Genomic DNA, 25,227 nt, shown 5'->3' with positions numbered 1-25,227 from the left:
TCAGCTGGAAGAGCATCTATGTGACTCTCGATCTTGGGGTCTTGACTTTGAGCCCCGTGTTGAGTAGAGATTACTTAAATAAGACTTAAATTTTAAAAATTAACTTTCAGCATAACAATTTTTTAAAAACATTTTATTTTTAAAAAAGATTTTATCTATTCATCTGAGAGAAAGAGAGCGCATGAGCGGGAGTGCACAAGCAGGGGGAAGAGCAGAGGGAGGAGAAGCAGACTCCTCACCACCGAGGGGGCCCGACATGGGGCTCGATCCCAGGACCTTGAGATCATGACCTGAGCCAAAGGCAGCTGCTTAACTGACAGCCATCCAGGCGCACCAGCCTAACTTAGTTTCTTTTGCAAATCAGACTGTACCTACTTAATGAAAACATCACAAACTACCTAGAAGAATTCTAGAGTTTTGTATATTAGGGAAAACCTGTATATAGCTACTGTAAGAGTAGCTATAAGTTATTACTTCAACTTTTTTCTTTAAAGGCCCTGGGACAAAAAAAAAAAAAAAAAAAAAAAAGGCCCTGGGACTTAAGATTCAGATATCATGTAAAATATAAGAATTTAGGACACTGTGATCAGTTATGAATGCTAAAAAATTATTTGACAAGTGTTCCTATTCCTAAGGAGGACAAATCCAAGTTATTCCTTTTTGCTACAGTACCGTATCTATTCCCACTTTGCTTTACTCACCCCTAAACAGTGCCTGGCATGCAGTAGGTAGTCAGAGCCTACTATTTCAACATTTGTTGAAATAATTCACTATTGACTTTATCTGAGTATATGGGGTGTGGCGTGTTGGGAGCAGAAACAAGTACTGTACCAGATGCAAATGTACAAATGTGTATGAACAAAGTGCCCCACCCTCACTCAATCTGATAGAACCACAAGGATAGGAGTGAGGGGGCAAGGGGATTGGACAGATCCTGACTGAAGATGGTGGGAATGTAGAACCTTAACTGGCCACTGAGACGCCACTCTGGTGCACAGAGCCTTTTACACAGGAAGAAGGTAAATCAGCTCCACTCTGCTCCCTGAGGGCACGTATGTGCCTATGGCCAAGGGAGAAGGCCAGCCAGATAGTAAACCAGGAGGATGACAAAAGGAGCCAGCCTTCCAAACAGAAAACACCATCTGTGAAAGCAATAAAGAACATCCATGATCTTTAGAAATCCTTCTGTTTTTCTGGGAGGAGTTAGCTCTGGGAGCCAGGAGAAAAAAGGGTAGGAAGAAGTGCTGTTCTTATGGAACTCTACTAGAAACGTACAGGAGGAAGTTCAGTTCCTGCCTAATTCCCTTTTATCAGTCAACTGATGATGGCATTAAAAAAAGGGAAGCGTCACCTACAATAAATGGTAGCTCTCTATTGTATCACTAATGGAAAAAATGTCCCAGAAACTTTCAAGGAATTGTCCCCCTGCTCTAAACACTGTGAAATAGGAAAAGAATTATTGCTTTAAAATGACACTGAAATAAATTTCATAAAAGCGACACAGAGCCCGATATTTAATTATCTGCACTTAGAAAAAAATATTTTAAGACTTTGGTTCCCTGCTATTGTTTGTGATAAGCTAACATTAGTCCTACCACAGTGATTAAACAGCCTATAACCTTACACACAAAATAAGATGTGCAATTTTTGCTATTTCTTACTGCCGTTACAAGACTGGCATAGTGACTTTTAGTTTGCAGGAAAGCGTTAAGCAGTGATCTTGAGTCACTCTTTGGAGGAAATACTATTTCTACAGTCTAAAAACCACCACCGCCATTGACAAGAAAAAATCTTTAAAGAATTAGAGAATCTGCTGATGCTTATAGGAGGCTTCAACTAGTTCAAGTTCATTGTATATTATCCCCACGTGCCATAACCACGAAGCTAACAACATGAATGCCTTGGTTATCCCACAGGTCTGTAAGGCAACCTAACCCAGAAGTGCACTGGGGGACACGGAATCCCGCCCCTTTCTTGCTTGTGCCCTTTCATCTCAGTACGAGCTCCCAAGAGGAACAGGACAAAAGCCAGCCTAGGGATACCTGGTTTTCATGCCTGCCAGAAGGAAGTTTGAGATCAGAGCAAGATTGCTCACTCTAGAAACTATGCATTACCCACTTTGAGTGCAGCTGTGTAATTTCCAATTATCTGAGTTAATAGGCCCTGGCATCATCATACAAACCCCAGGCAGAGTGAATGCTAAAATCCTCTCTGGGTGACACCTGACCTCTCTGTCCACTGATGTCATTCCTATCTCATTACGCACTGTAAAAAAACAAAAACACACATGGTGGACAAATATTACCTAGAAAGGCACTCTCATATCTTACAGACTTTACATTATTCCTCTCTGATATCTGCAATCAGCATATTACAGAGATACATAAAACAAAGAAATCATAAGCAATCAAAAAAGAGAAAGAAAAAAAAAGGCATATCAGATCAGCTCGGTCCACCCACGAGGAAGTTAAGTATAGGCGGGGATCAGGATATGCAGCAAAAGACTCTCTCCCACTTTGCAGCTTCCCAACACGTCCTAGTGCCATTTTCCAAGTACTATTATACAGACTTTCCCTTTTCTGCTTCAAATTCACCATATGAAATAATGTTTTTAGGGAATGAAATTCTTCTACACTGGATACGGTGAGAAGGCTGTCTTCCTTCGCTGTTACTCTAATGCCCACCATTAAATTAAGTAGAAATTCTACTGGAGAAAACTGTGCCTCCTTCATTTGGACCACAGCAATTTCTCCCCATCAGCAACAGAAAGATGGTGCCAATACTGACAAATTTTTCCTCTAGAGAAGTCCCTTCACTGAGCAGTGGTCATGGAAGCTCTGGGCAGGGGAGCGGGGCGGGGGTGGGGGGTGGGGGGGGGCGGGTCTCCGGCCACTGACCTGTGCCGGTTTTTATTCTTTCGTTTTTTATGGCTGCTGTGATGACTCCCTGAGGAAGTAGAAGAAGCAGCCTTCTGAGGCTTCACGCCCTGCACAGATCCGTCCAGATCCTCAGGGTCCTCCTGGCTGGGCTCATTCTCCTGATTGTGGAAGTCTGGAGAAGTATCACTTTCCGTCCCACTGCCCGGCTCCCCTGGAGGGAATAAACACAAGTCCCAGAAGCATCAGCAGCACTCCTCAGGCAGTCTGTCCGTCAGCCAGGAGAGAGGTTATTGAGCACTAATATATAAAAAAAGACACTACTTCCCATCCTCCAGGACCATACATTCTAACTGTAAGGAAAATACTTGCTGACAGAAGATATATATACAGTCAAAGCATCAAAGTTACCAGAGTTCCGGAAACACAGGTAATCTGAAACAGTGTAACCAGAGGCAATCTCCCTAAGGACAGCTGGGGGATGGGGCTACAGGAGCATGAGGACCTCTTCCTGGCTGCGCAAGGGTCATTTAAACAGCCAATACACTAATAGGATTAATAATTACACAAGAAGCCTGGGTTCCATGGTAAATGAATATCTATTTTTTCCTGAAAGGAATTTCTTGAAACTATAATAGATAAGGATGGAAAAATACTTTCACTTTACTCAACTATTGGAGGAGTCCAAATATACATGGGTTTTCCTTTTTGTATTACTGTTTCTAAAAATTGTCAGAAGGGGTTAGGTGGACAACAGGACCAGGGAGCGGTTTTCTTCTGTTTGTATCTTCACTGTATTATAAAGCGCTGGGAAGGGATGTCAAATGCAGTAGCACGTGGGTAAAAGAGGTAAAGAAATGGTTCCCCCCCCAAAAAAAAGAAAGAAATGGTCCCCAAAAAGCAGAAGAGAGAAATGGAACCAAATCTCAGAAATTATGGAACCCTACTTTTGAACATATCTTGAAAGCAACAGAAGAGGGAGCTCTACAGCTGTGAAGCTAGAAAAAGTATGCTTATGAATCCTGCTTCTTTAAGGTTCAGGAAAACCAATTTCTTTTTTTTTTTAATATTTTATTTATTTATTCATGAGAGAGAGAGAGAGAGAGAGAGAGAGAGAGAGAGAGAAAGGCAGAGACACAAGCAGAGGGAGAAGCAGGCTCCGCGCAGGGAGCCCAATGCGGGACCCGATCCCAGGACTCCAGGATCACGCCCCGGGGCCAAAGGCAGACACTAAACCACTGAGCCACTCAGGGATCCCCAGGAAAACCAATTTCATATAAAAATTCACCAACTTCAAAACTTACTACCCAAAACTACAGTAACCAAGACTGTGCAGTACTGGCATAAGAAGAGACATACAGATCAATAGAACTCAAAGTCCAGATACAAATCCTTACATACATTTTTTTTTTTAAGATTTTATTTATTCATGTGCAACACAGAGAGAGACAGAGAGAGGCAGAGACACAGGCAGAGGGGGAGCCCGACGTGGGACTCAATCCCGGGTCTCCAGGATCATGCCCTGGGCTGCAGGTGGCGCTAAACCGCTGCGCCACCGGGGCTGCCCAAATCCTTACATACATTAAGGGTCAAATGGCTTTCAAGGATACAAGACAATCCAATGAATCATCTTTTTGATAAATAATGCTGGGACAAGTGGACACCCTCAAAGAAAAGAACAAAGCTGGACCCCTATCACACTATACACAAAAATTAACTCAAAAATTTCAGGCCTAAACAGAAGAGTCAAAAACGTAAAACTCTTAGAACCCATTGATTAGGCAAATAGTTTTAGATATGACCATAAAAGGAAGCCTAACAAGAAAAGAATACATAAATACGGAAACCTCATACATTGCTGATGGGAACAAAAAAGGGTGCAGCCACCTTAGAAACTGTTTGGCAGTTGCTAAAAAGGCTAAGGATACAGTTACCAAATGATCCAGCAATTCTACTCCTAGGTATAAACCCAAGAAGAATGAAAACAGGTTCACACAAAACTCGTCCTGAATATTCACAGCAGCACTATACGTGGTAGCCAAACGAGCACTAACTGATAAATGCATAAATAAAATGTAAAAATAAATAAATAAATAAATAAATAAATAAATAAATAAATAAATAAAATGTAGTATATCTATACAGTGGAGTACTATTCAGCATTAAAAAGAAATGTAATAGTAATACATGCTTTGTTATTATTGTGGTAAGAGCCTATCGTTTATAGAAGTGCCATACAACCCAGCAATCCTACTTGTGGGTAATTATCCAAAAGAACTGAAATCACAATTTTGAAGAGATACCTGCATTCCTATGTCCACCGAAGCATTATCCACATTACCCAAGGTGTGGAAAAAACATAAATGTCCACCAATGCATGAATGGATAAAGAATACACAGTATATAAATATAGTGGAATATATAATTAAGCCTTAAAAAAAAAAAGAAAGAAAGAAATTGTCATATGCTACAACACAGATGAACTGGGAGGAGATCATGCTAAATGAAGTAAACTAGTCACAGAAGAACAAATACTGTCTGATTCTATTTAGGTGAAGTATCTATAATAGTCAAACTCACAGAGGCATGGTGGCTGCCGGGGGGAGGGAGAAATGGAGAGTAGAAAGTTTCAGTAACGCAACATGAACAGGCTCTAGAGATGTGCTGTACAACACTGCACCAGTGGTTAACAGCATCATATCAGGCACTTAAAAACCTGTGGCAGTCAGGGCACCTGGCTGGTTCAGTCAGTAGAGCACAAAACTCCTAATCTCAGGTCATGAGTTCGAGCTCATGCTGGGGGTGGAGCCTACTTTTAAAAAAAAGCAAAACCATGGAACTTGTTTTTAGTGTTCTTTTTTTTTTTCTTTTTTTATAAATAATCTTTTTTTTTTTTAAATTTTATTTATTCATCATAGTCACAGACTGAGAGAGAGAGAGAGGCAGAGACACAGGCAGAGGGAGAAGCAGGCTCCATGCAGGGAGCCCGACGTGGGATTCGATCCCGGGTCTCCAGGATCGTGCCCTGGGCCAAAGGCAGGCGCTAAACCGCTGCGCCACCCAGGGATCCCGTTTTTAGTGTTCTTACCACAATTTTTAAAAGCCTATCATTTGGAGATACATACTGAAACGCGCATTCAAGAAAATATGATGTCTAGGATTTTCAATGTAACACAGGGGGTAGAAGAGAGTGTAGATTAGACGTGGACAAGGCACTGACGATGGTCTGAGATTGGGACAGTGTGATGGATACACATGTTTTTTTTTTTTTTATTTGCACAGATTTTAAAAATTCACTTTAATAAAGAATTAAAAAGCATTTTCTTTCCCCCTGTAGATTATCCCGATAATATCTATAACAGGCCTTCCCAAGCTAGGCTTTTAGTATAAATGGTGATACTCTTTTTGGAAAGTCTAGGATGTTTTCCAAAACCAAAAACCAATCCCTGATTCACCAGACACCAACAATTTGATTCCATTCTGACACTTACTAACACAATTAGGGTAGACCCAAAGGTTAAGGGCTCAATCCACAAGTGGGACCCCAACTTTAAACACTAGTTTCGGGACGCCTGGGGGGCTCAGTGGTTGAGTGTCTGCCTTCGGCCCAGGGCGTGATCCCAGGGTCCCGGGATCGAGTCCCACATCAGGCTCCCTGCAGGGAGCCTGCTTCTCCCTCTGCCTGTGTGTCTCTGCCTCTCTCTGTGTCTCTCATGAGTACATGGATAAAATATAAATAATATAAATACATACATACATACTAGTCTCAAGTCCCAGGTTTGTTACAATAGCCCTAAGAACTCAGGAATACAATTTACCTACTGTTAACAATCTATTATAAAGGACACAACTCAAACATAGCCAAATGCCTAGGGCAAGGTATGGGGAGGGGCAGGGAGCTATTGTGCCTTCTCTGGGCACACCACCCTCCTAGCACCTTACCTCGTTCACCAACAAAAGCTCAAAAGCTCCACAGTTTAAGGGGTTGTTGTTTTTTTTTTTTTAATTTTATTTATTTATTTGAGAGAGCGAGTGTGCACAATTGGGGGGAGGTGGGAGGGGGAAGGAGACTCCCCACTCAGCAGGGAGGCTGATGCGGGGCTTGATCCCAGGACCCTGAGATCATGATCCGAGTCAAAGTTGGAGGCTTAACCTATGAGCTTAACCAACTGAGCCAAAGTCAGATGCTTAACTGACTGAGCCCATCCATAGTTCAGGGGTTTTTAAAGAAGTTTCATTGTACGGTCATGATTCATATTAAGTCGTTGTCTACCGGTGATTAATTCAGTCTCTGGCCCCTCTCCCCTCTCTGAGGTTTGGGGTAAGCCTGAAAGTTCTAAGCCCCCATCCTGAAGCTCTCTAGGGGCCACCAGCCATGAGTCATCTCCATTAGCGTACAAAAATTTCTTTTGTATGCTAGTATATGCTAGTCATTCTTACCACTCAGAAGACTCCAACAGTTTTAGGAGCTGTGTGCCAGACCAGGGACAAAGGTCAAATATATATTTCCATTAAATCAAAGAAACTGTGCTGTATTTATGAAAATCACTCTTTGACACACTAATGCCACTTCTGGGACAGTCATATAGAAATAAAAAGCCCATTACAAACAACCAAGTATACAAGGAACTTTCCTGCAACATTGTTTACAGTGGGGAAAATGGACACAGTGTGAATACTTACCAAGAGGAGGCACAACCAGACGGCTGGGTATTTTTAGCTTTTGAAAAGAACATGAGGTTATAACAATAGCTAACAGAGAGTCCTTCCTAGAAGCCAGGCACTGTTCTCTACACTTTAAATGTATCATAGCCATAACCCTCACAGAAACCTCTACAACTGTGATGACTATTTGACAGAAGGAACAGAGGCTGGAGTTTAAGAAACTTGCCCAAGATCACACAGCCAATAAGGTAAAGTCAGGATTCACTCAAAGATAGTTTGGCTCCAAAGCCCACACAACACATCACTATTCTATATGCTAGTCTATGCACTCAACCTGCAGGAACCTATGTGATCAGTGAAAAAGCAGGTAATATGTATTGTTGGATCCAATTTTTTTCCTTAAAAAAAAAAAATCCCTTTTATGTGCATAATTAAAATTCCAAGTTAAAAAAATCCCCACCTCTGTGTATCTGTGTGTGTGTATGTTAGGATAATGCCAAGCTGTTGATGTTGGTTACAAGGTAATTAACCTATTTCATATTCACCTCTAAATAGTTTTACTTAGTACAATCAGAATATATTACTTTTCTAATTAAAAAAAAAAAAGCCTCAAACAAAATATAGAAAGAGGAGTCTAAAGTGGTGGAGAAGGGACAATCCAGAAAGCCTTCTTCTCCCATAGCCAGTCCTATCTTTATGCAGGTAAAAAATGTCATCTCTAAAACTGCAAATGGTGGAGGCACTGGTTAGGGAGGGAACAGGCTGATGGAGCATGAGGTCACAAAAGCTCTGGATTATAGAAAAGACGAGAGAGGGGCACAGGACTGAGTAGGCACTGGACAGGAACTGAGGATTAGCTAAAAAGGTGGGAGACAAGTAAGAAAGGCAAGTTAGATACAGCAAATTTTGCCTGCACTACAATTCTATTAAATGACATTAATGAACCAAATCAACTGTTTCCTCATTTTGGACCAGCTGCTATGGGAGTACTGAGTAAATGGATGAGGCGGTCATGTTCTATAAGCACCCACGTGCAAACACATACAAAACAGCACAAATCAAATCAAAGCCCTATGAATGGAGAATCCACCTGTGTTACCTCTCTGAGAAAGTAACATCCCAGGCAGTAACAGATGTCCCAAAGGACTGATATGGATATTAAGTTTCACAGGAGCCAGAGAAGAAAGAGTGGATTATGCAAGAAAAGCTTCCCTGAGGGGTGGAATCTGAACTGGACTGGATAAATGAGAAGCCATAATAAGGACAAGAAATAGCACAAGCAAAAGCGCAGAGATGAGAAAACACAAGGTACATTTGGGACAAATGAATCAAACGACATCTCTTAAGCAAAAGGCTTGAGAAATAAGAGGGGCCTGAAGGAGCCTTAAAGGATCTGACTTAGGGAGACAATGTGAGATGATGATTAAAAGACCGGACTTGTTGCTTCAATTTTCAGACCCCGTTTCCCCATCTGTAAAATAGGAAATCTTTCCCTACCCTGAATATCTCTTATGGACAAAACAGTGGGCTCGACACTGGAGGTACAGCAACGTTCTCTTACTTTCAAGGAACCTAATAATCTGTACCTATCCTCAAGAAGTTGCTCTAAGGAATAGATGAGATAAATACAAGTGTCTGTGTAATGTGTCTAGAACACAGTGTTCAAGTCTCGATATCCTTGAGATATACAAACATGCCAAGTCAAATTCTAAACAGGAGACAGTTTGCTGTAAAATAGTTGCTAACAGGACATAAGGCAAAGTCGTCAAGTATTTCTAAACAGAGACGTGACATTCAACAATGAATGTTTCCTGAATTCTCTGTCTAAACCCATGTTTTAGGATTATGGGGCTAGAAGTGGTTTATAACAGGGACTGCAGCCAGGGAGATTAAACACTGTTAAAATATAAAGTGCGACCACAAAGTAAAAATAATTGTCTTGGCTCATGGAAGCAGAAGGATGAGAGCAAAAGGGGTGCGTTACGACACCCCTAAATGCAGCAGCAAGTCAGTCCCCTATGACACTGTTACGAGGAAAATACACCTAAGTTCATTCCTCGTTGACATATAAGTAAGCACCCTGTTTTTAGAGTAAAGAATGTCAGATTTTGAGGAAGTGTAATACACCTACAAACAAGGCACTCTCCTTATTTAAAGAAAAAAAAACCAAAATACCTATTGAATAGTGCCAAGGCACTTTGATCAGCACAAAAACTTTAAAGGAGGAAAGAAAGATATCCAACAGTGCTTCACACAGCCATTTCCTTATCCACTGGAATGATGTAAATGCTGAGGAAAGATCTAGTTTAATGAAAGCTTCAGAGGAGTCTGATAAAACAAACAGCAGAAACTATGCTGATCCTTTAAAGAAAACTGGATAAAATCTGCCTGTTTGTTTTTCTTTTATTCTTTTTACAAAAACATACAATGCTTCACTGATTTGCATAAAAATCCCCTTTGGGGACCCTGCTAATCCTCTCTATCATTCTAGTTTGGGTAAATAAGCCAAAGGAAGCAGAAAGTTATGCATTTTTAAAGAAAATTTTCCAGAATGGTTTGAAAATAAAATGCCAAAAATGCCAAACTCCAAGATCCTTCAGATCTAAAAATGTGCAACTCAAAATTCTAAGAGAAAAGAATGTGCAGTTCATCACCATCAAAAATGAAGAACACAAGAGTCATTCCACAAATTTGTTATGCAGAAATTCTGAAACACTGGAGAGATTCTGTACAAAGGAAAAACAGCAACAGGTGAAGTAGACCATTTCTCTCATGGAATTAAACCTTGGTTTGAAACACCTGGGTCTTTCAAGGACCCTCACCTTGGTTTAAAGAGATATAAGCACCCAGCAGAAGAAAACATGAAGTCTTTGGAAGATGGCACCTTTACCCTCACTCTCAAATTATTCCAAAAATATTTGAAGTTACGATGAGCAGTACACAGTCAAAAATAACAAGGCACACAGGAAAATTAAAATGAAACTTTATGAGTAATAACCGGCAGAAGCAACAGACAACAGACTTCAGAGATTGAAATTTAAAACAGAATATACAACAACTGGGTTTACTCTGCTTAAAGAAGCAAAAGGAGGGATCCCTGGGTGGCGCAGTGGTTTGGCGCCTGCCTTTGGCCCGGGGCACGATCCTGGAGACGGGGGATCGAATCCCACATCGGGCTCCCGGTGCATGGAGCCTGCTTCTCCCTCTGCTTCTCCCTCTGCCTATGTCTCTGCCTCTCTCTCTGTGTGTGACTATCATAAATTTAAAAAAATTTAAAAAAAAAAAGCAAAAGGAAGTTTAAAAATTGCAGAGAAAGCTACTGAAAAATTACATAGTAGATTTTAGAAATAAATAAGTGGAATTTCTGGAAATTAAAAATGTAGTAACAAAAAATTTGAAAATCAAGGAAGGTTTAACAGCAAGTCAGACTCAACTGAAAGAATTGGTGAGCTGGCAGGTGGCCCAGAGACAAAGACAGAAGACATGCAAGGGCTGATAACAGACATAAAGATATAATAAGAAAGTTTAACATGCATGTAAGCAGAGTAGGAGAGACAGGAGAGAGCCCAGAGAAAATGCAGTATCTGAAGAGGTAACAGAACTGATGAAAAAATATTAAGCCAAAGAGTCCAATGAAACCCAAGCCAGATAATTTAAAAGAAATTCATACTTAGACACATTGTAGTTGACTGCAGAAAATCAAGATGAATATAAACTTAAAAAATAGGAGTAACAGGGAAGCCTGGGTGGCTGTCCCACATTGGACTCCCTGCATGGAGCCTGCTTCTCCCTCTGCCTGTGTCTGTGCCTCTCTCTCTGTGTGTCTCTCATGAATAAATAAATACAATCTTTAAAAGAAAAGAAAAAAAAAGGAGTAACAGGGGTGCCCAGATGGCTCAGTGGGTTAAGCATCTGACTCTTGATTTCAGTTCAGGTCATGATCTCAGGGTCCTGAGATCAAGCCCCATGTTGGGCTCTGCACTCCCAGGGAGTCGGCTTGAGATTCTCTCTCCCCCCTGCCCCTCCCCCTTCTCTGAAAAAAAAAAAAAAACCAGCAGGAGGAAATGATGACAGGTCTTGAGACAGAACTCAACAGAATTACTTTAAAGGGGCTCTGATCATTTGAATTCATGAACTCCAGTATTTATGTACTTCTCTATTCTAAAAAGAATTCAAAGCAGTTTACCAAGATCCATATAATAAAGTCCAATATAATACATTTAAAATGAGACAAGTAAAACAAAGAGGAATAGAAGACTTAATAAGCTGGATGCAGTACTAAGACTCATTCCCAAAACATAGGCTATAAATTCAGATTTGCTTTCTAGATGAGAAACACTGACCATTTGAGCACCTATACAAAGAAACAGTCCATTAACAGATATTCAGTAAAAATCAACTTGTTCAAGGAAAACAACTATTTTTTTTTAAGATTTATTTATTTACTTGATAAAGAGTCATAGTGTGCACGTGCAAGCAGGTACAGGAGGAGGGGGCAGAAGGAGAGGACAGGGAAAGAATCAGATTCCCAAAAAAAGACTAAAAAAAAAAAAAAAAAAAAAAAAGGAATCAGATTCCCAGCTGAGTGTGGAGCCTGATGGGAGACTCGACCTCACAACCCTGAGATCATGACCTGAGGGGAAACCAAGAGCTGGAGACTTAACCAACTGAGCCACCTGGGCACCCCTCAGGGAAAACAACTATTCCTAAAAGACACAGTAATGAGGGACGCCTAGGTGGCTCAGTGGTTGAGTATCTGCCTTTGGCTCAGGTTGTGATCCCGTGGTCCTGGGATCCAGTTCCACATCGGGCTCCCTGCAGGGAGCCTGCTTCTCCCTCTGCCTGTGTCTCTGCCTCTCTCATGAATATATAAATAAATAAAATCTTAAGAAAAAGATATAGTAATGAGTAATGATAGTAAACATGCACAACATTCTCTTATAAAAGAGTGGCACATTTAGCAGGACCAAAATATAAATCAAAAGAAACTTTATAGGGAAGACCAAGAAACACCAGTGTGACCTATTCCCAGGATGTGACCCAATTCAAGGGGAAGATCTCAGGGGAATAGATGGCCTGCACATGCTTCAGAAAATCTTTAATTCCTAAGTACTTGTCTCTCAGCTGAGCTTCTGCAAGTAGTGGCTTTAAGGGTCATTTCTTCACGAGTACCTAGGTGCAGCCATTCTGTGGACAGATGCAGAACTATCCACTGAGCCAACAGGAGGATTATAGGCTATCATGAAACTGAGGAGTCAGACATCATTCCACCTCAACTCACAGGAGTGAGGTCCAGTCTTGTGACCTCAGAAAGCAGATAATACTAGCTCTACATCCTAGAAGTGGCAAGCGATTGAAGAGAAATAAGATGTAACTTATTTAAACCGTAGCAAAAGAAAAATCAAAGGGATCAAATGTTATATAATTGATTAGGCCGGCAGAAAGGAGTCAAAGGTGCCTACAAAGTCTTGAATGAGGGAAACCAGAAATACTAACAGAAAAACTGGGCAGACAAGTTTTGAAGGAAACAGAACAATTCGGTTTTAGAGAAAATGTTTGAGCTTGAATATCTGAGTGGAAAGAACTAGAAGACATTTTTCTACTTAGAAATCTGAACACAGAGATAATAATCAAAGTCACTGAGAAGTTCTAATTCCCAAACTACCAATATCCTATTTCCTCCCATCACTGGATCAATGCAAACACAAGAACTGAACCCCATAAGATACACCATCTGAAAGAAGTACACAGCCATGATACAAAAAGCAGGTTATGTTTCAAAGTGACCCACTGTACAGGAAGAGTGTCCAATACAGCTACCCAGAGTCTCAGAAAGATAAATGCACAGATCTGTATTCCATCACCAGACCTTAGAACAGAATTAGACTGGATGGCTTACATAGAATGATACAATTTCTTTACAAAGTAAATACTATCTACCCTATGTTTTATATTTAAGAACACATAGGTACATTCTGTTCACAGGATCAGATTTTCCTAAGAATTATTAAAGTGGGGACATGGAGAGTTATCAGATATGTCTGAAATTAAAAAAAAAAAAAAAAAAAAAAAAAACTCCCTAACACTTATCAGCAGCAAAGACATATCTCTGTGTCTTTGAATAGCTACAGTCAACCTCTGCATGATAGAAGAGGCTAGAGGGACACGGTTTCTTCCTCCACAACAACAAAAAGACAGGATTAAGGAGACTTAAAGGTTTCCCTAACTTCTAGAAAAAAGAGGCAAGAGTATAAGAGATGTAGTCTTCAGAGACATAGTCGGATAGGAGGTAAAGACAAACCTAAAAATGAAATAATAAAGAAGTTAAAAAAAAAAAAAAACTTACTCTTTTCAATGAGCTGATCCTGAACTCCTGCCAATGCACTTACTGCCTAAAAGAAAAAAAAAAGAAGAAACCTGTTACTAGAAAAATTATCACAGACCTCCGGAGAGCCCCCGGACAGCAGGGAGAAAGGGAACTAGCAGAAATTTAACTGAGGGGTTCCTCCCCAATGGGCCACAGAAAGATTCCCCCCACTTCACTTACAGCTGCCGAAGTAACTGAGGATTTACTGAAGAGTCGCTCAGCTTCCTTAAACTTCCGGTTCCTTCGGTCGTTTTTGCTATTGGAGTTTCTAAAACACACACAAGAAACTCATAAGCACCAAGCTGTATCTATGGCTCAAGCTGAGGATGGCCCAGGGCACAGTAAGAAACTCTCTCTCTCACTGTCTTTTTTTTTTTTTTTAAGTTACGAGCTTTCAGACAGAAATGCCTCTACACCTTCTGGAGTGACCGACAGGACCCTAACGCTAAATGCCCACCCAGACAGCAACGGTTTCCAGTGCATAGGGGGGTGCTCCACTGTGGGACATTACTTCAGTTGGGTCACTGTCGTTAACATTTTCATATGTATTTTATACTTATTATTAAAAATGGCTAGCATAGACTAGTGATATGAAATGGTTTTGTCAGATAAGCTTAATGTAAAAAATGTAATGAGGGACGCCTGGGTGGCTCAGGGGTTGAGCATCTGCCTTTGGCTCAGGGTGTGATCCCAGGGTCCTGGGATCGAGTTCCCATCGGGCTCCCTGCAGGGAGCCTGCTTCTCCCTCTGCCTGTCTCTGCCTCTCTGTGTCTCTCGTGAATAGGGAAGAAAAAACTTAAAAAAAAATTTAAAGAACAAGCCAGGGTTCCTTAAGGAAATGGCTGGTCTCAGTTCTGGGATAAGAAAAGGGCAAGGTGAGGCTAAGAGACCCTGCTAGGACAGAAAGCAGCAAAATGCCTGAAGACTAACAGGGTCTAACAGGGTCACATCAGCAGGACAAAGGAGGCTTCCTCTGGCCATATTTGGGACAAATCAAGCACTGGAAAGGATAATGATGGGTGTGTTTGCTTCGTGAAAAGTCATCAAACTGTATGTTTATGACGTATGTGCTTCTCTGCATGTATTTCAGTAAGTTTATAGCAAAAAATAAAATAGTAAATAAAAAATAAAAAAGTAACGGTACTAGATTCCCACACACTGATTTTTTTTTTTTTTTAATCACTGGTCCTGGGGCACCTGGGTGGCTCAGTCGGTTACATGTCTGCTTTCAGCTCAGGTTGTGATCCCAGGGGCCTGGGGGGCTCTCTGCTCAGTGGGAAGCCTGCTTCTCCCTCTCCCTCTGCCTGCCACTGCCCCTGTTGTGCGCACTCCCTCTCCCTCTCTCTCTGTCAAATAAATAAAAATCTTAAAAAAAAATATCCATTGGTCTCTAGTGATACTAAAGAGAGAAGGCCAGAGATACAGAATGAAAGGGCGAGAAGATATGAAGGGAAGATTCTTCTTTCTGAATACCAGTGATCCATGTACCAGGACGAGTAAAATCAGAATCCACAGTACATCAAATGAGTCGGGTAAAAATCAACAATGGATACTAAAACCACTGAATAAAAATTTGGAAAAGCGGTATATTCACACTGCCTAAAAGTACAGCCCCCAAACTACCTATAAATTACAGAGAACAAATAAATTTTTACAACGGAGAAATCATATGCTCCATCTTTGTACCAATAATGGGACAATCTGACACTATGTGCCTCCCAATAAAATTGAGGTAAACAACACACCAGGCATACAAATCACTTATGCAATATTTTCGCCAAAAATCCTTAAAGGATCTCTCATCACAAAAGGAAAAATCTGGAATTGGAACATTCTGCAAGACAGTGTCACGAACAACTTTACTGCCAAAAAGGGTGGGGGACTCTCTTAACTCTCTTAAATGAAGAGACAAGAGAGACATAATAGCCAAATATTGATACATGAACACTGAAGGGATCAAAACAAGGTAGCAAAGCATGTCGGGGACAATTAGGGGAATTTGAATAAAGACTATAGTAGATGATACTATTAATGTAATGCAATTTTCTATATGCAGTAATTGTGGTTAGGTAAGAAAATATTCTTCTTCAAAAAAAGAAAAAAAAAAAAAGGGCAGCCTGGGTGGCTCAGCAGTTTGGCGCCTGCCTTGGGTCCAGGGCGTGATCCTGGAGGCCCGGGATCGGGTCCCATGTCAGGCTCCCTGCATGGAGCCTGCTTCTCCCTCTGCCTGTGTCTGCCTCTCTCTATGTATCTCTCATGAATAAATAAATAAAATCTTAAAAAAAAAAAAAGAAAAGAAAATATTCTTAGGAGGTAAATGCTGACATAATTAGATAGCAAAGTGTCGTGCTATCTGCTTAAATGGTTAACAAAAAAAAGTATGGAGGAAAGGGATGATATAACTATAAAGGGGTAGCAGGTGGGAGATCTTTGTGGTGATGAAATACTTCTGTATCTTGATTGCAGTGGTGCACGCAGGTGGTGCACGCAGGAGTCTACATGGCAGTGACAATTACACACACACACATACACATTGTACCAATGTCAGTTTCCTGGATTTGATATTCTACTACAGTTACATAAAGCCCAACCATCGGGAAAGACTAGGTGAAGGGTACACGGGACCTCTGTAATATTGCTGCAACTTCCCATGTATCTGTAATGACATCAAAAATTTTTGACTTTTTTTCTTTTTTAAGACAGAGAGAGAGGAGGGGGAGGGGTGGAGAGAGAGAAAGAAAGAGAATCTTAAGCAGGTTCTATGCTCAGCATGGAGCCTGACATGGTGCTTGATCCCATGACCCTGAGATCATGACCTGAGCTGAAATCAAGAGCCAGATGCTTAACTGACTGAGCCACACAGGTGCCTCTAAAAATTTTAAGTATAGATATGGGTATGTGGGGATCCCTGGGTGGCTCAGTGGTTGAGCACCTGCCTTCCGCCCACGGCATGACCCCAGGGTCTCGGGATCGAGTCCCATGTCAGGCTCCCTGCAAGGAGCCTGCTTCTCCCTCTGCCTGTGTCTCTCATGAATAAATAAATAAAATCTTAAAAAAAAAAGTATAAATATGTGTATGTTTATATACATTAGAGAGAAAGCAAATGTGGCAACATGTTAACAACTGATGAAAGCAGGTCACGGGCATCAAGTGTGCACAGTACTATTTCAATGTCAAACCTGAAGATGTTTAAAACGTTTAGACAGTTCTAAATAGTTATCACTAAATTGTAATATGGTCAGCACACAGGGGTGGCAAATACTGTAAAGGTGAAACTCATGACTGATTAAAAAAAAAAAGGGAAACACTAAAAAAGTGATACGTCAGGTACTGTCATTCGCTGTGTTTGGTTTATGCCTCACACCACCCTGTACCACCGGCCCAACTTCCCCTGTTTCCCAGATGTAGGATTTGTCCACAATTACTCAGTGAGGCAGAGGCTGAGCCAGAGTCCACGTTGGACCCCAGATGGCTTTTCACACCACCGCTTTACTGCCGCCTCCCTCCAAAGCTGCTACCAAGAACGTAGATAATCGGAAAAATAAATAACGACTGGGGGCACAATACCAACAGGCCTGTGACACTCACTTTTGGTTGGTCAGGTACCGATCCCAGCCGCGGATGATATTGCCGTACATCTGAGTGTCTTCCAGGTAGCTTCCTTCAAAAGCATAGATCTGTCTCTCCAAGTTCGCCAGTGTTTCCTGGGAGACGGGGGAAAAAACAAGGACATGGATGGATAATACCTTTTAAATGCAAACGTTAATTCCGACCAGACCAGACCCTTAGTATTAGCCCGAGACCTTCGAGGTCCCCTATAGTAGAGACCATCCAGGGAGGGGAAGGGAGACCAGCTGTGGGGAGAGGAAGGCACTTTTAGGTTAACACTGTGCAAACCTTAGACCTGTCTTGCTGGAGCCCTTTGGGAATAGAAGGGAATGAAGAGAGCCTGTGTCTTGCCCCCCCCCCCCAAAATGTGCAAAATTTTGCATATGCTTCAGAGGGTTCATGGCAGGGCAGCTGTCAAGAGTCCCCCCACCCCCCAAAAAATGTGCAAGATTTTGCATATGCTTCAGAGGGCTCGTGGCAGGGCCGCTGTCAAGAGTTTCCCCCCCATCCCTGGGTGGCTCAGCAGTTTGGCGCCTGCCATTGGCCGAGGGTGCGATCCTGGGGTCCCGGGATAGAGTCCAGCGATGGGCTCCCTGCATGGAGCCTGCTTCTCCCTCTCTCATAAATAAGTTTAAAAAATAAAAAAATAAAAAAATCTTAAAAGAGTCCCTCCCCGCCCCCCAAAAAATGTGCAAGATTTTGCATATGCTTCGGAGGGCTCCTGGCAGGCCAGCTGTCAGCAGGACTTGAGCAGCCTCCACGCCCACGCACAAAGGCGCTGCCGCTGCTGGCGCGAAAGGGGTGAGCAGCCCCCCAGCCGCAGCCCCGGCTGTCAGTTGTCATGGAAACCTGCAAGGGCAGCCCTGCAGGTGAGCCCGCCTCGGCGGTGCGCGCGTCGCGGGGAGGGGGCCCGGAGCCTGGGGGAGCCGGGGCACAGCCTGAGTTGCCGGGCGGTCCGCGGGCCTCACCTGCCGCCCCCCCGCGCTGAGCATCGGAGGCACCCCCCCCCCCCGAGCCCCGGGACCTAGGGCCTTACCTGCCCCCACCCACGGAGCATCGGAGGCACACCCCCCCCCCCCGAGCCCTGAGACCTAGGCCTTACCTGCCCCCCCCCAGCATCGGAGGCACACCCCCCCCAGCCCCGAGACCTCGGCCTCACCTGCCCCCCAGCATCGCAGGCCCCCCCGAGCCCCGGGACCTCGGCCTCACCTGCCCCCCAGCATCGCAGGCCCCCCCGAGCCCCGGACCTCGGCCTCACCTGCCCCCCAGCATCGCAGGCCCCCCCGAGCCCCGGGACCTCGGCCTCACCTGCTCCCCCAGCATCGCAGGCCCCCCCGAGCCCCGGACCTCGGCCTCACCTGCCCCCCAGCATCGCAGGCCCCCCCGAGCCCCGGGACCTCGGCCTCACCTGCCCCCCAGCATCGCAGGCCCCCCCGAGCCCCGGACCTCGGCCTCACCTGCCCCCCAGCATCGCAGGCCCCCCCGAGCCCCGGGACCTCGGCCTCACCTGCCCCCCAGCATCGCAGGCCCCCCCGAGCCCCGGGACCTCGGCCTCACCTGCCCCCCAACATCGCAGGCCCCCCCGAGCCCCGGACCTCGGCCTCACCTGCCCCCCAGCATCGCAGGCCCCCCCGAGCCCCGGACCTCGGCCTCACCTGCCCCCCAGCATCGCAGGCCCCCCCGAGCCCCGGACCTCGGCCTCACCTGCCCCCCAGCATCGCAGGCCCCCCCGAGCCCCCCTCCCAGCGCACCGCCCCCGAGCCCCGGGTCCGCGGGAGGCCCAGCGCACAGCCGCCCCCGCCCTGCCCCCGCCCCCGCCGCCAGCCGGGCCGCTCGGGCCGCTCGGGCCGCGGAAGGCGCAGCCGCCCCCAGGCCTCCGGGCTCCGGGCTCCGGGCTCCGCGCTCCCGGCCGCGGCGCCGGGGGAGTAACGGCCGCGGCGCGATCGGGCCGGGGCCTGGGGCCGGGGGCGGGCGCCGGGCCCCGGAGGGCCGCCCCGCCGCCGGCGCCTCACCGCCAGCTCCTGCTTCCGCTTCACCAGCTCCGCCAGCTCCCGCCGGGTGTCCGGGATCTGCGGCGGCGCCGCCTTGTTGTGCATCGCCATGTTGGGCTGAGGCGGCGGCGGCGGCGGGCTGGGGGCGGGCCCTGCGCGCCCTCGCCGCCAGGGGGCGCCCGCGCCGCACTGCGCCTGCGCGCGGGGTCTCCGGGTCTCCGGGGCGCGCGCCGGCCCCGCCCCCTCCCGCCGGGGCCCCGCCCAGGTCTCCGCCCTCCTCCCGCCCCGCGGAGCCGGGTCCCGAGGGTGCGGCCGGGTGTCGCCCCGGTGTAGACCTCGCCGCGGCCCCTCGGAGGGCAGCGCGCGCAGGGCCGAGGTCACGACCCGCCGGGGCCGGGTCACGTCCAGGCCGGGCCCGCGAAGTGCAGGTAGTAAGAGGGCTTACCGGCGCCTTGGCACCTTCCAGGGTCCTGCAATGTCCCCATCACGACCCGGATTTTTTTTTTTTTTTTTTCATTTTTCATCCCCCCCCACCCCCCACCCCCGCCTTGCTTGGAAGTCTGGGCTTCTACAGCCTGTGGGTCGGTGATCTTCCCCTGCTTCGGAGACATTCTCATCTTTAGGTATTCCTGGGCCTCACTTTCCTCTCCTTCTGGAACTCAAATCAAATGTAATAATCCTTTATTATTGTTTTTCACCCACTGGTTTTTTTTGTTTTGTTTTGTTTTGTTTTTGGTCTCTCTGCTGCATTCTGGATAACTTCTCTCCTGTGTTGATCTTGTAACCTGAAATCTTGCTGAACTCCCTTATAATTCTGGGAGGGTTTTATTGCAGATTCCTTGATTTTTTATTTTTTGATTCTTTGATTTTTTTTTTTACGTGATCTCATTTGCAAATAAAGGTGGTTGATTTTTTTTTTTTTTCCTTTCCAATCTGTATGCTTATTTCTTTTTCTTGCCTTACTGTGCTGGCCAGGACTTCCAGTTCTACATTAAGAGAGGTCACAGTCTTTCACCATTAAGTACGTTAGCTATACTGTTTTTCTAGATGCTCTTTATTAAGTTGAGAAAGTTCCCCCTCGGGGATCCCTGGGTGGCGCAGCGGTTTGGCGCCTGCCTTTGGCCCAGGGCGCGATCCTGGAGACCCGGGATCGAATCCCACGTCGGGCTCTCGGTGCATGGAGCCTGCTTCTCCCTCTGCCTGTGTCTCTGCCTCTCTCTCTCTCTCTGTGACTATCATAAATAAATAAAAAAAATTAAAAAAAAAAAAAAAAGTTCCCCCTGTACTTCTGGCTTATTGAGAGTTTTTTTTTTTTAATTTTTATTTATTTATGATAGTCACAGAGAGAGAGAGAGAGAGGCAGAGACACAGGCAGAGGGAGAAGCAGGCTCCATGCACCGAGAGCCCGACGTGGGATTCGATCCCGGGTCTCCAGGATCGCGCCCTGGGCCAAAGGCAGGCGCCAAACCGCTGCGCCACCCAGGGATCCCGGGCCACCCAGGGATCCCTTATTGAGAGTTTTTATCATGAATGGGTATTGAACTTTGTCAGATGCTTTTTTCTATGCCATTGACACAATCATTTTTTCTCTAGTGTCTTGGGATAGTGGATTATCTAGATTTATTTCCATTATGAACCAGTTTTGCATATCTGGGCTGAACCTCACTTGGCCAGTGTGTATAATTCTTTATATATATATTTTTAAGATTTATTTATTCAGAGAGAGAGAGAGAGGCAGAGACACAGGCAGAGGGAGAAGCAGGCTCCATGCAGGGAGCCCAACACAGGACTTGACCCCAGGTCCCCAGGATTACACCCCCCACTGCAGGCGGCGCTAAACCGCTGGGCCACCGGGGCTGCCCTGTATAATTCTTTTTATATGGGCTGGATTCAATTTGCTAATATCCAGAATTTTTGTGGCTAAAGTTTTGGGGATATTAGTCTGTAGAGTTTGGTTCTTTTCTTTTTTTGTACTGTCCTATTTGGCTTTGATATCAAAGTAATAGTATTGCCTGATATTCTAATTTCTGGCAGAGATGGTATAGAATGGTGGTAATTTTTCTTAAAGTTCGGTAGGTGTCTTCAGTGAGACCATCACCATCTGGGCCTGGATATTTCTTTTTTGGAAGCTTTTTATTTTAATTTTTAATTAATTTGTTTTAGAGAGAAAATAGAAGCAGGAGGGGCAGAGGAAGAGAGAGAGAATCTCAATCGGACTCCGTGCTGAGCACAGAGCAAGACATGAGGCTTGATCTCACAACCCTGAGACCTCCCCCTGAGCTGAAACCAAGAGTTTGACCCTTAACTGTACCACCCAGGCACCCCTGGAAGCTTTTTAAATTACAAATTCAGTTTCTTAAATAATTATAGGACTATTCAGATTATTTTGTATCGGGTCAATTTTGGTAATTTACTTTTTTGAGAAGTTGGCCCACTTCATTGGTTAAATCTATGTGCATGGATAATTTCCATCTTCCAGTTCACTAATTCTCCCTCAAGCTTCTGTTAACGCCACCCACTGATGGGTTTACAGTTGTTGTATTTTTCATGTTTAAAAGCCATTTCTTGTTCCTTGCATTTTCAAGTTTCTCTCTTGAGAATAGTAACATGAACGTTTTATAGTATAATTCAAGTATCTGAAGTCTTTGAGATTCAGTTTGTTATTCCTGTTGGTTTTCACCTACAGGGCATGCTTTTAAAAAATAATTGTATCTTCGCAGGAAAAGAAACGTGGAAGTTAACTCGAGGGGGGGCGGATTTAAAAAGTCCCTTCCTCCAAAAAGTAGTTTCATTTACTTCTATCATATACCTGGAGGCATCAATAGTACAGGGTCATCTTAAACCAAGTTCAAGGCTTGAATTTTCCTGAGCTCCTAGGCTGCAGATCCCTGGGAGGATTTGATTTCTGGTCACCCCTTTTATTCTGAAAAGGATAGCCCTTTTGGCATGCCAGCTTTTTGTGGGAAACATCTTCTAACGGTCTATTCATTGTACGTGGGCTCTGGGTTTTGATTCTGTCCCATTCAACGTCGGGTCAGGTCTGATTTGCTAGAATCAAATGTGGTTTCCAGGCATCTGTGCTCCATTTCTCCCTGAATTCTTGTTTATCTTCGCTTTAGGCCTGATAACATTTTTACTAATTTGTCAGTTCTTGGAGGCTTTCATAAATTTTTTTGCTTATATTTTATCCAGAAGTTTTGGCTTCTTGCAGGATTCACATACACACACAAAATAACTTAGTCCATCATTAACAGAAACCAGAAGTCTCATGACTGTTTCCCCTATTGAACTTCAAGTGCTTCCAAAACCTCATTAGTTTCTCACCTCAGGCATTTCGAAGTGCTAGCCTCTCTGCCTAGAAATACTCCTTTTTTTTTTTTTTTTTCCCCAACCCCACTGACCTCTTCTGGATAACTGTTCATTCTCCCCTGACCCGCGAGGCTTTGTTAAATCCTATTTCTCTCTGCTTCCATAGTCCCCAGTGCCTCTCCTATCTAACACTGTGTGTAGCTGCTAGTTAAACGGCTCTGCAAGGGCCAGACCTTATACATCTCATAACTACATAAGAGGCAGTAGATCACAGTGGCTAAGAGCATGGCACCTGGACCCAGGGCAAGTTTGAATCCCTTAATCTCTTTGTGCCCCGGTTTTTGCATCTGCAAAATAGACTAATAATACAAGCCTCATAAATGCTCATGTGAAACTGTGAGAACTGTGCCTGTACCTAAGAAAGTGCTCCTAAGTATTAGCCAGCTTTATTGTCAAAGTCTCGCTCATGCTACTTGTTAGGCACGTGAATATTGAATGTTTATACATTTTTATGAATCAACATGATTTCCAAGTAGTTCTGACTTGGTGACGTGAATGGCCCTGAAAGGCCCATCCGCTGTGATCAATCAAGCAGCTATCTTTCCCCTCAAATCTGTCCACTAAGCACTGCTGGGGAGCTGGGAGGGAACAGTCTAGAGCAAAGACCACTGAACCAGGACTGAGGTGGTTTCTCATCCTAGCTTCTACCCCTGCCTTGATGTGGGACTTCAGGTAAACAGCTTCATTTTACAGAACTCTTTCCACGTACCCCCAACTCCAGTCCTGCTGTCCTGCAGACTGCTCAGTCTGTAACAGTGCCCTCTTCTACTGGTCCAGAATCAACCTGTTCTCCAAAGCACGTCGCAAATACCAATTCTTGCACAAGTACATCCCACTCCCAGATGACTGCTCCGTTTCTAATTTACAGCTGTAACTCAACTGTTAGCACAATAAACTTACGCAATCATTTGCTGGATTGACTCATTTGAACTTTAAATGTGAACAAATCAACAGTCTTTTTCAATTGTTTCCCCCTTGATAAATGGAAACTTTACCCAAGAGACCAGATGAAGCTTTAAATTCCAAAGCTTTCATTTAAATCAAGTAGGCTTCCTGCTTTTATAAATGCACATACCCAGCCAGCAACATTACGGGTTCGGAACGCCATCATATAAGCAGGCGTTGCTGGCTACGGTGTGCAAATCAGACTTTGGCTTTCATTAACATGCCTTCACCTCATTCCTCACGTCCACAACTAATTTCCACAAAGAGAAGGATAGTAAAAAAAAATATAACTGTATCAAATAATTATCAACCTAAATTATATATTTCAATTCTAAGTCTTTTAAAACCAAGCTTTATTGTATACTGGCATACTCCATACACTAATACGAAAGTTAAAAAAAAAAAAAACTCATTATCTGAATTGACTACTCTTTTACTTATCACCAGGATACAATAAAAGTATTTGAAAGCTACAGTACCAGTTGCTCTTAACAAGGTGTCCTTTGTCCATGTTCAAATGAGTGAAGTAGGTGACTAGAAAGAGGTTGGATGGGGAAACCTGAAGATTCTGTCCTAGACTTCAGAATTGTAGACCACCACAAAGGATTTGGGGCAGGGGCTCAGAAACAAAGGGCTGTTTTGCAGATAGCTTGGTTTTACACCAATGATTTGTAGCCATGGGGGGGTGGGGGGGGCAGGTGGAGAAAAAGAAAGTTGCAAATGGCTAGGAGGAACAGGAGTTTCCAAGGAAAGAATTCAAGAAGAAAGCTTTAGGATTATGTCAACTTTGAATGACAAGTCCACTAGTGATATCTGGCTTTGGAGATGGGTCTTATCTTTGACTCTTTTTTTTCTCCCCATATTTATGAGAGTGAGAGAGAATGTGCGTGCATGTGCGTGCACAGAGGGGAGGGGGGGCAGCGAGGGAGGGGTGGAGGGAGAGGGGCAAGCTGACTGCACTGAGCAGGGAGCCTGAAGCAGGGCTCCATCCTAGGACCCTGAGATCGTGACCTGAGCCAAAGTCAGACACTTAACCGACTGAGCCACCCAGGTGCCCTGACCCTGTTTTGTTTTGTTTTGTTTTTTTAATTTTATTTATTTATTCATGAGAGACACAGAGAGGCAGAGACACAGGCAGAGGGAGAAGCAAGCTCCAAGCAGGGAGCCCGATGTGGGACTCGATCCCGGGTCTCCAGGATCACACCTTGGGCCGAGGAGGCGCTAAACCACTGAGTTACCCGGGCTGCTCCTAACCCAACAGGTCTTAAACAAAACAAAACAAAACAAAACAAAACAAAACAAAACAAAACAAAACAAAAAAAACAAAACAAAACACCATATGTGGGAGGGGGGGCACCTTTCCAGATGTTTGGCACAAAGAATCTATTAATGCAGGAAACTATTC

At 44.3% G+C, this 25,227-nt stretch overlaps 1 protein-coding gene across 7 annotated transcripts in view; it reads right to left on the bottom strand.

Moving 5' to 3' along the window:
- MEAF6 (MYST/Esa1 associated factor 6) overlaps nucleotides 1-19,688 on the bottom strand; it is a 29,447-nt gene extending 9,759 nt beyond the window's left edge. For 5 of the 7 annotated variants that reach the window (XR_013350268.1, XR_013350269.1, XM_077844713.1 and 2 more), the window contains exons 1-5: nucleotides 19,530-19,688; nucleotides 17,497-17,612; nucleotides 14,089-14,176; nucleotides 13,888-13,933; nucleotides 2,898-3,090 (exon numbers count right to left, since the gene is read on the bottom strand). Coding sequence is in view for 3 of the 7 variants with exons in the window: in XM_077844713.1 (XP_077700839.1) it covers nucleotides 2,898-3,090; nucleotides 13,888-13,933; nucleotides 14,089-14,176; nucleotides 17,497-17,612; nucleotides 19,530-19,619 (533 nt within the window). In the remaining 4 variants the exon portion in view is untranslated. Of the gene's footprint in view, nucleotides 1-2,182; nucleotides 2,266-2,897; nucleotides 3,091-13,887; nucleotides 13,934-14,088; nucleotides 14,177-17,496; nucleotides 17,613-19,529 lie in introns of all 7 variants that reach the window. The other 2 variants (XR_013350270.1, XR_013350271.1) reach the window with 2 other exon arrangements.
- Between the last annotated feature and the right edge of the window lie 5,539 nt (nucleotides 19,689-25,227).

The sequence above is a fragment of the Canis aureus genome, chromosome 13, assembly GCF_053574225.1.
Source record: "Canis aureus isolate CA01 chromosome 13, VMU_Caureus_v.1.0, whole genome shotgun sequence".
Taxonomy (NCBI): domain Eukaryota; kingdom Metazoa; phylum Chordata; class Mammalia; order Carnivora; family Canidae; genus Canis; species Canis aureus.
The sequence above is the reverse complement of the archived record's forward strand: the minus strand, read 5'-3'. Positions and strand labels throughout refer to the sequence as shown.